At 44.8% G+C, this 14,622-nt stretch overlaps 1 protein-coding gene across 1 annotated transcript in view; it reads left to right on the forward strand.

The window, feature by feature from the left end:
- Positions 1-14,622, forward strand: part of EXT2 (exostosin glycosyltransferase 2) — a 111,299-nt gene that overhangs the window by 70,099 nt on the left and 26,578 nt on the right. The window contains exon 9 of the mRNA XM_077322239.1: positions 1,638-1,827. Coding sequence (XP_077178354.1) covers positions 1,638-1,827 — 190 coding nt within the window. The remainder of the gene's footprint in view (positions 1-1,637; positions 1,828-14,622) is intronic.

Raw genomic sequence — 14,622 nt, forward strand, 5'->3', positions numbered from 1 at the left:
GGCTAGGAAATTTTCTGTATATGCAATAAGGGCATTATGGTACTGCCACTCATTTAACAGTAGTTAGCACTACTTGTCTTGCCAGTGCCATTCAAATGGCTGTGAAATTTTAAACAATTAATGTTGTTCAAAGAGCCTACATGTGCACTTTGGTCTTTACCAAGCCATTCACCTCTCACAAGTTATTCTTGAAGGTGTACTTTCTGAAGTTGCTCTCAGTGCAGGGAAAATCCTGAAGATGCACCAAATGGTCTAGGTTTTAGTTGTAATTAATAGAAAATGTTTGTGGTTTTACTTTGTATAAGCCCTGATTTAGCTTTCCAAGGCAATGTCTTAAATTTAGTCCCTGTTGTGCTAAGATTGCTATCTAACAGTAATTGGGAATGGAGAAACTGAACCTAGAAATGCCTTCTGGTTGTACCTCCATCTTGCAATCTCTGCTCCATCATGGTCTCTATCCCTGCCAGCCAAATGGGTTTCCTAATGTTGACACAAAAAAGCCTCTTGTGGTGCAGAGTGGTAAGGCAGCAGTCATGCAGTCTGAAAGCTCTGCCCATGAGGCTGGGAGTTCTATCCCAGCAGCCGGCTCAAGGTTGACTCGGCCTTCCATCCTTCCGAGGTTGGTAAAATGAGTACCCAGCTTGCTGGGCGGTAAACGGTAATGACTGGGGAAGGCACTGGCAAACCACCCTGGCAAAACACTAGAGGGCGTCACCCCAAGGATCAGACATGACCCGGTGCTTGCACAGGGAATACCTTTACCTTTACCTTTATGTTGACACAATGGATGCTTGTTATAGTGATTAAGAGTGGCAGCTTCTAATCTGGTGAACCAAGTTTGATTCCACACTGCTCCACATGTAGCCAGCTGGGTGACCTTGGGCTCACCACAGCACTGATAAAGCTGTTCTGACCGAGCAGTGAAATCAGGGCTCTCTCAGCCTCACCCACCTCATAGGGTGTCTGTTGTGGGGAGAGTAAAGGAAAGGAGACTGTAGGCTGCTTTGAGACTCCTGATAGAGAAAAGCAGCATATAAAAACTAACTAAAATTAAGTTGGAATCAAAAACGTTGAAATAAATCTTCACCTCTCTTCAGATTATTTTCTTTAAAATGCTTAGAGTGGACTGTTTAAAACCATATAGGACAAATTTGCCAGCCTTCGGTAGTAAACCAGGAATGTTTTCCTTTTTATGTGCCCATTTTGTTGCCTTCTTAACTTCATTTCCCCTCAGACTGTGGCGCTAGGCTAACTTTCAGTTTGTTGGCCTAGTCTGAGTCAGTATAAAGGTCAAAGAGTTTTTTTAAGAAAAAAACATTGAGGAAAAAGCAAACAAGGGTCTGAATTTTTAAACTCCAATTTGTCTTTCAAAAATCTTTCTGTTGCTTTATTTCTAGCATCTCTGAATGCACTTCATTGTTTGCTCATGACCAGAACAAATAAATATAACGTTCTTATATTTACAAGGCCAGCATCCTGGCACAGAAATATGCTTTTGAAAGCTATTTTTTCCCTTGTGGTTTGGATGCTTAATGAAATGTTCTGTCCTGGTCCTAATGATGGATTTTGCTTGCTATCAATTTCTATTTTAGAGTTTAATGTATCCTTGGTTTAATATTCCATCTCTCTGTTTACAGAAATGGAGCAGTGTAAGCAATCCGCTCTTTCTTCCACTGATTCCGCCTCAATCACAAGGCTTCACTGCTATTGTTTTGACCTACGATCGGGTGGAGAGCCTATTCAGAGTAATCACTGAAGTATCAAAGGTGCCGAGCCTTTCCAAATTGTTAGTGGTTTGGAACAACCAAAATAAAATTCCCCCAGAAGGTAAGTCATATAAAACTCTTAATATCTTGGACCGCATATACTTTGAACACCAGTCTCTCACCCGTTGTTGTCTCCCAGTTTAGTGATCAATAAAAAATGCCATTTTGAGTTTTTCTTCATTTCATTTTCCAAATCTGAATGGCAAGGTGATGGCAGCACCCTGGTTTCCTAAGATGTCCGTCAAAGTCTAAGTCAGCAGAAGCTTTAAGATGTCTATGCTTGGGCTATCCTGATGTAAAATAGTTGTGCATTATTCTCTATATTCTAGCACAACTGTCTTGCGCCTTGGTATGAGGAAAGATAGGAATTCAAACAAACACAACAGGCTTGCCTAAAGACACATGTACTGATTCTATGTTTCGTGCCAAGATTTTTCTTGTTTCCTTTAACATGTGCAGCTTTCATGATCAGATTATTTAAATCACACGCTAGGTCACTTATTTGGCAAGCTGCGAATTAGCCCTGCAGAAGAAAAATATGCAAAAAAATGCAATTTTGGATGTTGATCTTTGAGCCATTAACTCCAAAGCAACCACAGACACGTTTGCCAGGAGTTTTTCTTTCCTGCCATAAATACTGGCCAGTTGTTTAATTTCATGGACCATTCATGGTTTCATTTCATGGACCATTCTGATATTAGAACACATTTTGTTTCCAAATAATATTCATCAACTGTAGTATATATTGTATTGTCCTTTTCATTAAAAGAGGAAAAACTATGTGAGAATTTACAGTTAAAGAAACTGTCCCTTTCCATGAAGTTAAATAAACATACATTTAAAATATGTCATTTTCTGCTTGGGTTCCAGGGTGTTATTTGAAATCTTCTTTTTTAAAATTACATCAATGGACCAGTTGAGGAGAGGGGCTTATTGAAACCTTAGTGAATGTTACTGTCTTGTTCTGAATTGATAGAATTTAAAGTTTACTTATACTTCTGTACTTAGTTTCTATAATCTAAATGTATATGTTGTATTCATTTTAAAGCCTCATTTTTCTAAAATCTGTTGGCACTGTCTTAAGTGAGAATGCTGAATGCAAAGTAGAGGGGATGATGAATTTAACAAAGCAGTCCTAAGCAAGGTTTATACCCTTTCAACATCTTTTACTTCAGTGGGCTTTGAACAGTGTGATTCTGGTTATGCTTTCCCTGTAACATTAGTTCATTATTGTGGATTCTGTGCAGTCCCCACGTGGGGACTGCATGATTGCAGACCAGCTGTGGAAAAGAACTTTTAAGCTTTTCTGAAGAAGCTTCTAAGTCAGGCTTTCTCAATTTTTTGACCATTGAGAACTCCCTGAAACATCCTTTGAGCTTCGAGAAATCCCAGAAGTGGCACAATTGCGTAGAATATGATTGAGAAGCACAGCTGTGTACATGCTCACCTGGGGCCCCTCCCCACCCACCCCAGGCCCATCACTGGCCTTTTTGGAATGGAGAGCAGGTCAGCATGACCATATATGGTCATATCACCCAATAAGCATTTAACAAATGTTAAAAATATAATTAATTAATTAACTCCCACCCATTCAGGAAACCGTTCCTGTGCTGTCAAGAAACCCCAGAGTTTCACTAAATCCTGCTTGAGAAAGCCTGTTCTAAACTCTGGAGTGCTCCCCCTCCTCTGTCTATACTCTTCCCACCCAAAGGGTCACTTGACAAAGGCAGGACAAGCACTATGTCCCCCAGTTCTCTTCTTGCCTCTGTGAGGAGAGGACATATTTCTAAGTTGCTGCTTCATGTGTCCTCAGGATTAAAATAACAAGATTTTTCATGGAGAATATGTACAGATTGATAGGATGGCTCTATTTAAAAAGTGTGGGGTAGTGAAGAACAAATATGGCCCAGAATGATTATCATTCCTTCTGCCTCCTATGTCTGGGAGAGGGCCACACTACAGCCACATGTCCAGCTTGTCTTACTCCTGAGGCATGTGAGGGGAGAGCAACAAGACTTAAAGCTTAGAATACCTTAAAGCTTAGAAGACTTAAAGTTTAGAATAGCTGGGGCTATTCTCTGCTCCAACCTAAAGGACATGTCCGTAAAAGTCCTATTAAAAAATTATCTGGAGCTGTTTTTCTTAACCGGCGTTATGTGTAATCCCGGGGTTATTAAAGAGCCCTGGAAGGATTATGCCAATTATGGGTAGGGGGATTTATTTATTTATTTATTTATTTATTTATTTATTTATTTATTTATTTATTTATTTATTTAAATTAAAAAAATCATTGAGGTGGTTTTACCACATAGGGTCAGGTTGAACCCCCCCCCCCTCCTAAAATGGCCAGTGCTAGCCAAGGCTCTTTGCTCATGGTAGTGGCTTGAGTCCAAGGAGGTGAATACTCTGGGTTTTCACGGGGGGGGGGGCAGGCCTACCCTGGCCCTGTTCCCAGCCCAGCGGAGCAGGCAACAGAGTACTTTCAGGTCTTGAAGGGATTGTGGGGAACAAGCATGGCTTCTGCCACTGCCCCGATATTGACCATGTTGGTGTCTGTAGCAGGTGGTTGGGGCCCCTTTGTACCTTGGGGAGGTGGGAGAGAAGAGACCCACCACTGTGTGGCTTTGATTTCAGCTGCAGAGGTGACCAAAACAGCGAGTGGGGCCCTTTCAAGGCCTTGAGGGTGGTGGGAGTGAACAGGCCTGCTGCTGCATGGCCTCAGTTTTGTATGTCTGTGTACAAGCATGTGTTCAACTGAAGTGGTTAGTGAGAAAAGCTGTGTGTGCACACATGTGTATTTACCTGGGGCAGTTGGTGATGTGACCCACTGAGGTTACTCACAGGTGGACCTTTTTGCTACCAACTGTTCAAAGAAGGCCACAATCTTCTATTCCCTAGCAGACAGCAACCCAGTCTCGATATGGAATGTTTTCCAGATTCCCTGGGTGAGATGTCTGTTTTACACATTTCCCCTCTTCCCACTGTTCAGCAGGATCCTGGGGAAACCTATAACAGAGGGGGCAGACTACAGTTTAATAAGCCTGTTCTGACCTCAGCAATTTTAGTTCTCAGAGCTGTTTTGTAAGTTGGGAACACATCATGTGGTCCAAGACCTTCTAAAGTTGGGACCATTGTTACGCCACAATGTCAACTGCCTTCACCTCACCACTTGGAGGGTGCATTCTGAGAGTCCAGGATACTCTAGTCCAAGCAAGGAAACCTTACACGAGATACTCCTATCCTAGGAAGTGGTCAGTTTGAAATTTGGGCTGCTGCCTGGGGAGTCTGTCCAGTTACTTGTCCCTTATTGGAGGTTTTCAAACACTTTACTTGGCACACGGGGGTTTGGCTCCAACAGAATTAACAATTAAAAATAAAAAATGTATCAGTGCACCACAGTTTGATTGAGGGTGCCCCCCTCTTCTCCCACAGACTCCCCCAGTGTTTCGTTAAGGGTTTAGGTAATATTTTTCCTCCCATTCCTAACCTTATCCCTCATTAGTCCCTTTTGCTGGCCCTATTCAGACTCATGGGGTGCCACTTTCAGCCATTAGGTTTGTGCCTGTTGTGTCTGTTAACCAGAAAAGTAGTGTTTTTTGCATTGGTTACAACCATCAGTCACGTGAGTGAGCTGGCTGCTCTTTGAATTGACACCACCACCACCATTTATAAAGGGGTCCTCCATCCCAGTTTAGAGTTTTTACTGAACTTCTCTGGGCTTCACTTAGCCCAGCCCTGTCCCCTCCAACCAACATTGAGTACACCTTGTACTCCATGTATGCCAGAAGAGAGCAATTCACAAGTGAATTGTTTGCTACCTATGAAAGGACTGCTTTAGCACAGCCCCTCTGTAGATGGATTGTTACAGCAATTTTGTCTCGTAATGAGGCTTTAGGGAAACCTTGTTCTCAGGAGGCTTGTGTCCACTTCATCAGGGCCCTGGGGTCTTCAGCCACTTTTCATTTCTGGGTTCTCCGCATTGAAATATGCTAGTCTGCAGCCGAATCCTCTGAGGATATCTTCATTAAACGTTATGTCTTAGACCAGCAGTTCTCAGCCTGTGGGTCGCAAGGCCTTTGGGGGTTGAACGACCCTTTCACAGGAGTCACAGCCATCGGGCCTAGAGCTCCCCCCCCCTTCCAAAGCAGCCATTCCCTGCTCTCTGGATTCTGGGGAAGAACAGTAACAGCAGGAGATCTCCAGAGGCCGGTGCACCTACACATGAGCAAGGCCCCTGCAGGCATTTCCCTGCAAGGGCTGGAGGCAGCGTGGCAGAGAAGGGAAGGCGGAGTGAACCGGGCATACTTCCTCCTTCCTTCCGGGCACGTGGATGAAAGGGAGTCATGGCCACACTGGGTGCCTGCCTGGAGATGTTGCTGGCCATCCAGAGGCACATCAACCGCGTCTTTGGGGTCCTGGAGCTGCCGCAGGTGCGCAAATGCCTCTGAGCTCATTCAGAGGGCCTGGGGGGAGGCAAATCCAGGTGGGGGAACGCTTGGAGATTTGGGGCTTGGAACTGGGGAAGGACAGGGGCTTCAGTGGGGGGCAATGACATACAGTCCCTCTCCCCTCTGAAGCAGCCGCTTTCTCCAGCACAACTGCTCTCTGTGGCCTGGAGAGGAGCTGTAATTCCAGGGGATCCCCAGGCCTCACCTGGGGTCTGGCATCCTGAGAAAGCAGCCCTTTTCCCCAGGGGAATTGCTCTCTGTGGTCTGCAGAGGAGCTGAGATTCCAGGGGATCCCCAGGGCCCGCCTGGAGGCTGGCATCCTGAGAAAGCAGCCCTTTTCCCCAGGGGAACTGCTCTCTGTGGCCTGGAGAGGAGCTGTAATTCCAGGGGATCCCCAGGGCCCGCCTGGAGGCTGGCATCCTGAGAAAGCAGCCCTTTTCCTCAGGGGAACCGCTCTCTGTGGCCTGGAGAGGAGCTGTAATTCCAGGGGATCCCCAGGGCCCACCTGGAGGCTGGCATCTTTAGAAAGCAGCCATATTCTCCAGGCAAAACCAGACAAAAGGATTACGACAACAAAAATGATTGTGGTTCATCACAACATGAGGAACTGTATTTAAAGGGTTGTGGCATCAGGAAGGTTGAGAGCCACTGTCTTAGACCCTAAGTCAAGAAGTTCAATTGCTTTCCAGTGATAGCATCACCCCACCTCCTATTAGTGGGTAGTTTACTAAAATCTCAATGTGGAGCTACATGGATGGAAGATGAAAACAGGGTTGCATTTACCTGAAATTGTTGTTCATCAATGTCTTCTGTGTAGATACACATTCCCTCTCTCCTGCCCTGCTGTGAGTTTTTTTCTTTATTAATTTGTTAGCCCATTTGGGGAGTTTACAGCGAATAATCAGGAACTGAGGGAGAGGGAGGCCCACTCCTCCAAGAGCACATGACAGTTTGAATAGGGGAAGAGCCATTGTGCCTGCTCCAGAGTGGAGGAGCACCCCGTCAGTCCCCAGGGAAGCGAAAACTACTGTCCACAGGGGTGGCCTTCTCATACACAGTCCCCAATGTGTATCTGCACAGGAGATGTCGAACACTAGTTACAGGTAAAATCAACCCTGTTATACCACATAATCTTGGAAAAGCTGTTGGGGAGTCAGATCAATTAATCACTTCAGTTCCTCTTCCCTATGGCCTGCGGAATGTTTATCCTAGCCTCATATCTACGAAAAGGACAGATGGCCAAAGCTACTATGCATGCACGAACCCTTACTCCCTAAGGAGGCAGGGAATCAGGTATGTTGAGGGAGGAGTGGGGAACTGTGCTCACCCCTCCTAAAGTACTTTCCTTGAATGCAAGGACTTCTGTGAGGCTATTGTGCTCCATATTTCCAAGAGCAGGCAGCAGTGAATGTGTCTGAAAGTTTCTTCTGTGAGCCAGCTTCATGGAATCAGTTGGAACAGTGGTCCCCAACCCGCGGGCCGCGGTTCAGCCAACCTTGACGCCGGGCCGCGGCTCCTTCTTCCCTCCCCCTCCAAAGTGAGAAGCTCGCCAGGCCACGAGCAAATCGGCCGCCAAAGCAACCAATTAGCTCACAGCCTGGCAAGCTTCTTGTTTCGGGAGGGGAGGGAAGAGAAGCTTGTCGAGCCGCAAGCTAATCGGCCACTTTAGCGGCCGATTTGCTGGCGGCCCAGAGGGGCCAGGAGGGGGAGCCACGGCTGCCGGCATGGCGGTGGCGCAAACGCACATGCGCGCCCCTGTCCGCGCATGCGCGTTTGTGCTGGGGCTGCTGCGCGTGTGCGGACCCCCGGGCCGCCCTCTCCCCCCACTCAGGAGCAGCGGTCCGCAGCGGCCGAAAGCTTGCGGACCGCTGAGTTGGAAGACAAATTCATTGTATGCCAACTATTGCACATATTTTTTGTCAGCAAAGCCTGAACAGGAGAGCGTGGCCTGATGTACCTTCTCTTTCCTTTTTAGATCAAGCCAAACTCCCACAATTGCTTAGGTTGGCTAAGAACTGGCCTTTATATGTAAAACAGCCATCTTTTCCAGCATGGTATCATGGTTAAAGAGCAGTGGACTGTAATCTGGAGAACCGGGTTTGAATTTCCACTCCACATGCAGATGGCTTGGGTGATGTTGTGCTAGTGACAGTTCTCTTAGGGCTGTTCTCTCAGAGCAGTTCTTTTAGAGTTCTCTTAGCTCCACCTACCTCATAGGGGATCTGTTGTGGGGAAAGGAAGGGAAAGGTGTTTGCAAGCCACTTTGGGAATCCTTCAGGAAATGAAAAGCGTGGTATAAAAAAGCAGATCTTCTTTGTGTGTGTGTAGAACCTATTGAGGAAGTCTGTTTTTTCATATGTATGTGTAAGAAAAGGGGCTCAGGGGTGGGGGAAGTCCAGGGAAGTCCAGGAAAGCTGTCTAAATTCCCCTATTTCTTTTTCTTGTAAATAGCCAGCTTCCAGCTTCTCTCTTGCTCTCTGTACTTTCAGCTGTCATTTTTATACACTTTCATGCGTGAAGAACTGGTTTGAGAATGGAAGGGTGACAGTGCATACTCTGTATCTGAAGAAGTGTATATACACATGAAAGCATATATCCAGAATTAAACTTAAATCTTAAAGTTGCCACTGGATTCAAACTGCATACTCTGCTATGACTGCATGCAAAATAAAGCCATATATTTCTCGTATATTTGAATTAAAAACTGTAACTATATGTTACTTAAATCTGTAAACCTGTCGCTTGAGAACATCAGCTGTGTACAACACTCCATTGGGCTGCTCTGGCTCTTACCATCTCTAACCCACTAATATATGTCCCATCCTTTCCCACTGAGGTTTAAATAAAGCCAAATTCAGTTACATCCAAATTGTTAAGTAACATTTAACAGTTAAATTCTGTTCATTGTTCTAATTTTAATCTCACGATTTCTTTGTCTATATTCTGTTGCAAAACTCTGAAGTCACCAATGGGAAAAATAATTGGCCCTGAAGGTCATAGGTTTGTTGTCTTGCTGAGTCCTAGCTACCTAACTTTACTTTCTAATAGCTACCAATTTTAATAACTTTCTTATGTGACCTCCAGCTACCCCCTTCATCTATGTATTTTTAACACTTGGATAGACGCTGGAATCCATTGGTTTGCTGCTGAGGGTTTTAATTTAATTTGTTTAATTCAAGTGCGTACAGTTCGTTCCACCAAGCTCTTTGGTGGGACAGCAGAATTTGGCTTCCCTAAGTCTTTCATTCAGTCTGTCTATTATGGCTCCTAATCCTTGGACTTCAAAGCTTCTGCCATTTATAGCCTATTAAGGCCAGGAAGTTTCTGATGGATTAGAACAAGGAATGAGTTTGAAGTTAGTAATGTACACCGCTGTCAACGATAAGGTCTAGTTTATTACCCTGTAGTAGTATCTGCACTTTTATGGCTATTCTGTTTTAATTGATTATAGTAAAGCTGAGATAACCTGGTTGAGTATCAACTATTGGCAGTAGTGAGAACATGTTTCTGTGTAAGATTCTGTCATTTGAAGCAGCTGTGTTTTTGAAAGACATGATTAATCAAAGGGTTGAATCCTACGACTGCATATGACAAAGGACAACATTTTCCACTTGATACAAAGCATGTTCTGACAGAGCAAATTACCATGCACTGATCAAATGCACCATTCTCTGTACATTGATAGAATACAACACAATGTAATTTTCCCACAATAAATTCAGATTTGCACTTGGTTGTTGTTGGTTGTCCACTGCAGAGATGGGTATTTAGCCCACCCCCTTCCATAGGGCCTTGCTCTCTGCGGGTATGAATATGCTGGGGGTTCCTGGCCCACAGGAGGTGCGTCTGGCCCCAACTGGGGCCAGGGCCTTTTCAGTCCTGGTCCCAGCCTGCTGGAATGAGGTCCTAGAAGAGCTGAGGGCCATGTCAAAGCTCTCACAGTTCAGCAGGGCCTGGAAGACAGAGTTGTTCAGCCAAGCTTTTGGTTGAGGCTAGAGCTGGGAAATCCTGGACCCCTCCCCCCTTTCCTTCCCTATGGCAGGTGCCATGGAGGTTACAGTTGTGTGCATTTGTTGAAGGTCAATGTACAAAATAAAGGGAATTAAAAAAAAAAAAAAACACTCTTTTCCAGTTCTACAAATAAGTGAACGTCACTAGAAAGGTCAAATTGAATTCAGTTTTGGAATTCCACTGGTATCTAATTATTTATTATTTATTTCTCAAATTTATATACCATCCTTCAAGTGTTCAGGGTGGCTCACACCAGTTTCTATTTCTTTAGTGTCCAGTTTTGTGTTTAGATTTTGAGTGTAATATTACCATCAAATCAAATATGCTGCAGGATTGCAAAGCAGGTTAAAAAACCGCAAAGGTCCTTCCTGCTGAGGAAACATATGGCACCAGGTTTATGCTGCTTCTTTTTTCTGCCAGTCTCCAGTTCAGAAATTTCCACAGATTACTGGATAAAAATTTGGAAGGGAGAATCAAGGCTACAGAGCTTTGCCAAACAGTGTGTATTTGTAGGGTTTTGGTGTATGACATTGTATATCTGTGATGGTCTAGGATAAAGGAAATGAGGTTTATCCCAAAGGCTTTATTTCTTTTTTGTTCAATAAACAAATAAATAAATGTGTATTACATGTCAGGTTTCCACTGTTTTCAAGTGGTTTTTAAGTTCATGTTTTTACGGGAAGGTGCTTCATGTTAACCATTACTCATACTGGTGCACAGTAGTGTGACATGACATTGTGATTAATGCCTAGACATCAAGAGAGAGGGAGAGAAGGAACATGTGTGTTGAGATGGCTCATGATGTGCCATCCAGAATGAGTAGGATCTCAGCCTTATCTCTGCATCAGGCCATGTTTGTGACATACCTTTCAGACTTAAACAATTGTTTGTTTAATCTTCTGTAATCTGAGAGAAACCCTTTACCTTGTAATCATTTCAAAGCTGGTTTCTTAGAGACTCCTATCATTTTGACGTCTATGTCTTAAAGATCCTAGGGAGAACTGTTAGCTGACTGCATGCAAACTGCTAATTTGCAGACTTTATAAGGGTGAGTGGGGTGTAAAGAGAACTTTCGGTTTTGCTGCAGTGCCAGCAAATGCATATGACTTTGCATATAGGGTATTATTTTTTTTAAGTAGTCTGGTTTGAAATGTTAGATGTTTTTCACTTAGTCTGCATTTACTAAAATAAATATTGTAGTTTAAATGACTGCTGCTGGAAATATTTGTGTAGGCAGAAATGTTTTTCATAATTTTCCCATTTTATCCAGTACTCTTCATTAGTATTTAAGTCTAAATTGTTGGTTTGAAGTTCAAAAACATTATGTAGAGTGGATTAGAAGTTTTATAAAATTCAGGTAGATGTTGACTACTGCTTTACTGCAACTGTGTCACGTTTTATAATTGAGAAATTGCCCTTGGCACAATTGTATGATTTATTTAATTAGTACTAATTATCCTTCAGTGAGATAATGGGAATAACATCTAGTACTATTTATTCTTGATAGTTGCTTGATAGTTACTTTTCCAAGCCACAGAAATAGACCACTTCTGATGGTGTATGCTGTTTAATTTAGATAAATTTGATAACTTTTCATTGGGAAATTTAAAAAAACTTATCTAAAGAGTTAGACACCAGGAGTTAAAAGAGTTAGGCATCAAAATATTGAATGCAATAATACAATCACATTTCAAAATCTATCCACCTCACTGAATTCAGTAATATTATAATCATCCAACCATTATATGACACAACAGAATTCCAGTTAATGCATATTGTTTTTCACATCTCAAGGAGTTCAGGGTAGTATGCATAGGATTATCCCATTTTAATCTCACAACCACTCCATAAAATGGCCTAAATTAATAAATCATATCTTGTCCAAAGTTACCCAGTTTGGTCATTAGAATTTGTCTGTTGTTTCTTCTATTTGGGTTAAGAGAATGTACCAAACTAGGCATACAATAATTAAATATCCTACTGTGTCTGCCTGGAACATTACTCCAGAATTATGGTGCCTTTGGTCAGGGGCTTCATAGCATGAACCAGAAGACTGTTTGCCAGTTTCCTCAGCTGGCTACCTGAACCCCCTATTGTGTAAACTTGATGCAATAGTGGGTAGCAATTTATATGTGCTATGAGTAAAGTGTACTCACTACCACTAAACTAAGGCTATATTAACAGTAGTAATTAATTTTGTAAACTGTTGTGGTAATCTTTCAGAGGCCACCATGGAGTAGGAAACTGAAGTGATTATATTTCCAAAAGCTCTCACTCCGTTATTTCTTCCTATTTCTTTTGTGATCTGGGCCAATTCCTCTTCGGTAAAAATCCCTCCAAGGTAAACTTTCTTTCCATGGTTGTTAATGTGGTTTGGAAAAGGGTACAGTTTTCCTAAGGAAGCTGTTTCAGGTATTACATTTGGTTGCTGGTGTCTGAACTGTGCAGAACTTGATATTCCGTCTATGAGCACTCTGTGAACTGTAAACTAGACTTCTTTGCAGTGAAAATGGGCATCCAACCTTACATTTTCTGTCAATTCTTCTTTCATGTACACTTTCATAGTACGTGACCTGGTAAAATGAAAGGTCATAATTATACTTGCAGCTTCTAGAGTAGCCAACTCCTGGTTGAGAAGTTCCTGGAGATTTTGAGGTGGAAATCTCTGTTAAAATGTGTACGGCAGCAAAGAAAAAGGCAATTTTCATGTGGAGGATAATTAGAAAAGGCATTAAAAATAAAACAGCCAGTATGATAACAGATCTATAAATGTGACCCTATTTGGTGTGATTCTGGTGACAATCTCGGGGGGGGGGGGGATTTCCGAATTGGAAATTAATGGTTAAAGGGTTGGAGCAATTTTCCTGAGAGGAAAGGCTGAAGAACCTTTAGAAAGCAACAGAGAGACATGATAGTTTATAAATTACTAGGCTTCAAAGCCCATCCGTAAGGACGGGCTTTGAAGGGGCCATGGAACCCCGTCCTCCCCCCTACCATTGACTTCCCGGGCTCCCTCCCACCCCACCAAGGCAGGGAAGGGAAGCGGCGAGCATAACAGCAGCAGTGGCGCTGCTGGGGCCGGAAAGGGAGGGGGAGGGGCGGGGGAGGGCCATCTGGGTTCGGCGAAGTGGGGCCGGGAGGGAGCTGGGGCCAGAACATAAGCCAGAGAGCCAGTTTGGTGTAGTGGTTAGGAGTTCGGACTTCTAATCTGGCATGCCGGGTTCGATTCTGCACTCCCCCACATGCAGCCAGCTGGGTGACCTTGGGCTCGCCACGGCACTGATAAAACTGTTCTGACCGAGCAGGAATGTCAGGGCTCTCTCAGCCTCACCCACCCCACAGGGTGTCTGTTGTGGGGAGAGGAATGGGAAGGCGACTGTTAGCTGCTTTGAGCCTCCTTCGGGTAGGGAAAAGCGGCATATAAGAACCAACTCTTCTTCTTCTTCTCGTTTCTTTGTTGGAGTAGAGCCTTGCGGGGAGGGAGCAGCCCCTCTTCCTTGAGCTGGCCCGCACAGTCTGGGTCTGGGTCAAGCAGAGTGCCTCCTCAGCCCTCCGGGGATGGTGGGGGGCTCCAGGGTTGGCCCAGACAGATCCTGACCTGCCTCAGGGCCAGACGCTGGCGCCACCAAAGTTTCGTGCAAAGTCTCACCACGGCGCAACAGTCTGGAACGTCTCTTGCTCCTCAGGGCCCCCTGGGCGCCGGCGCTGCCACCAGATCTCCGGGCTGCCTGGCAGCACACTCCTGGCCGGACCGGTCCCCTTCCGCAGCCAAGCCCTCCTCCTCGCCAGGTGCCAGCAATGGCTCCGCTTTGCCCACCCAGCCATCTTCCCCAACCTGACAGAGCACCGCTGAGGCTGGCAGCCCCTCACTGCTGGCACTGGCGAGCCCTTCCCTTCCGTTGGCTGGGGCCGAGGTGAGCCGTGTGGGTCAGGGTCCGTGTAGCCTCTGCGGGATGGCAGCTGAGGGAAGGCCAGCCGTGTGAGCGCTGCACACGATGTGGGCTGGCAGCTGATGGGAGGCCGGCCGTGCGAGCGCTGCGCGAGCATTCCAATTGGCCCCGGACTGACAATCGCGCCTTCTGATTGGCCCCTCTGCTTGTCAGTCTGGGGCCAATGGCTGGTTTTGATCCCGGACTTGGCCAACCCCGACCCCCCTTAGACTTTTATTTATACCACAGAGCGCGGTATACAGATAATTGGAATGAAGTGGATAGAGAACTTTTTCCCAACCACACCTAATAGAACTTGGAGTCACCCTATGAAGTTGATGGACAGGATGGACAAAAGAAGTACTTCTATACTCAGTGCCTAGACTGTGGAATTCACTGCCAATGAATGTAGTGATGGCCCTGAGCATAACTAGATTTTAAAGGGTATTAGACATTTATGGATGAAGG

This window comes from Paroedura picta, chromosome 2 (genome assembly GCF_049243985.1).
Source record: "Paroedura picta isolate Pp20150507F chromosome 2, Ppicta_v3.0, whole genome shotgun sequence".
NCBI lineage: Eukaryota > Metazoa > Chordata > Lepidosauria > Squamata > Gekkonidae > Paroedura > Paroedura picta.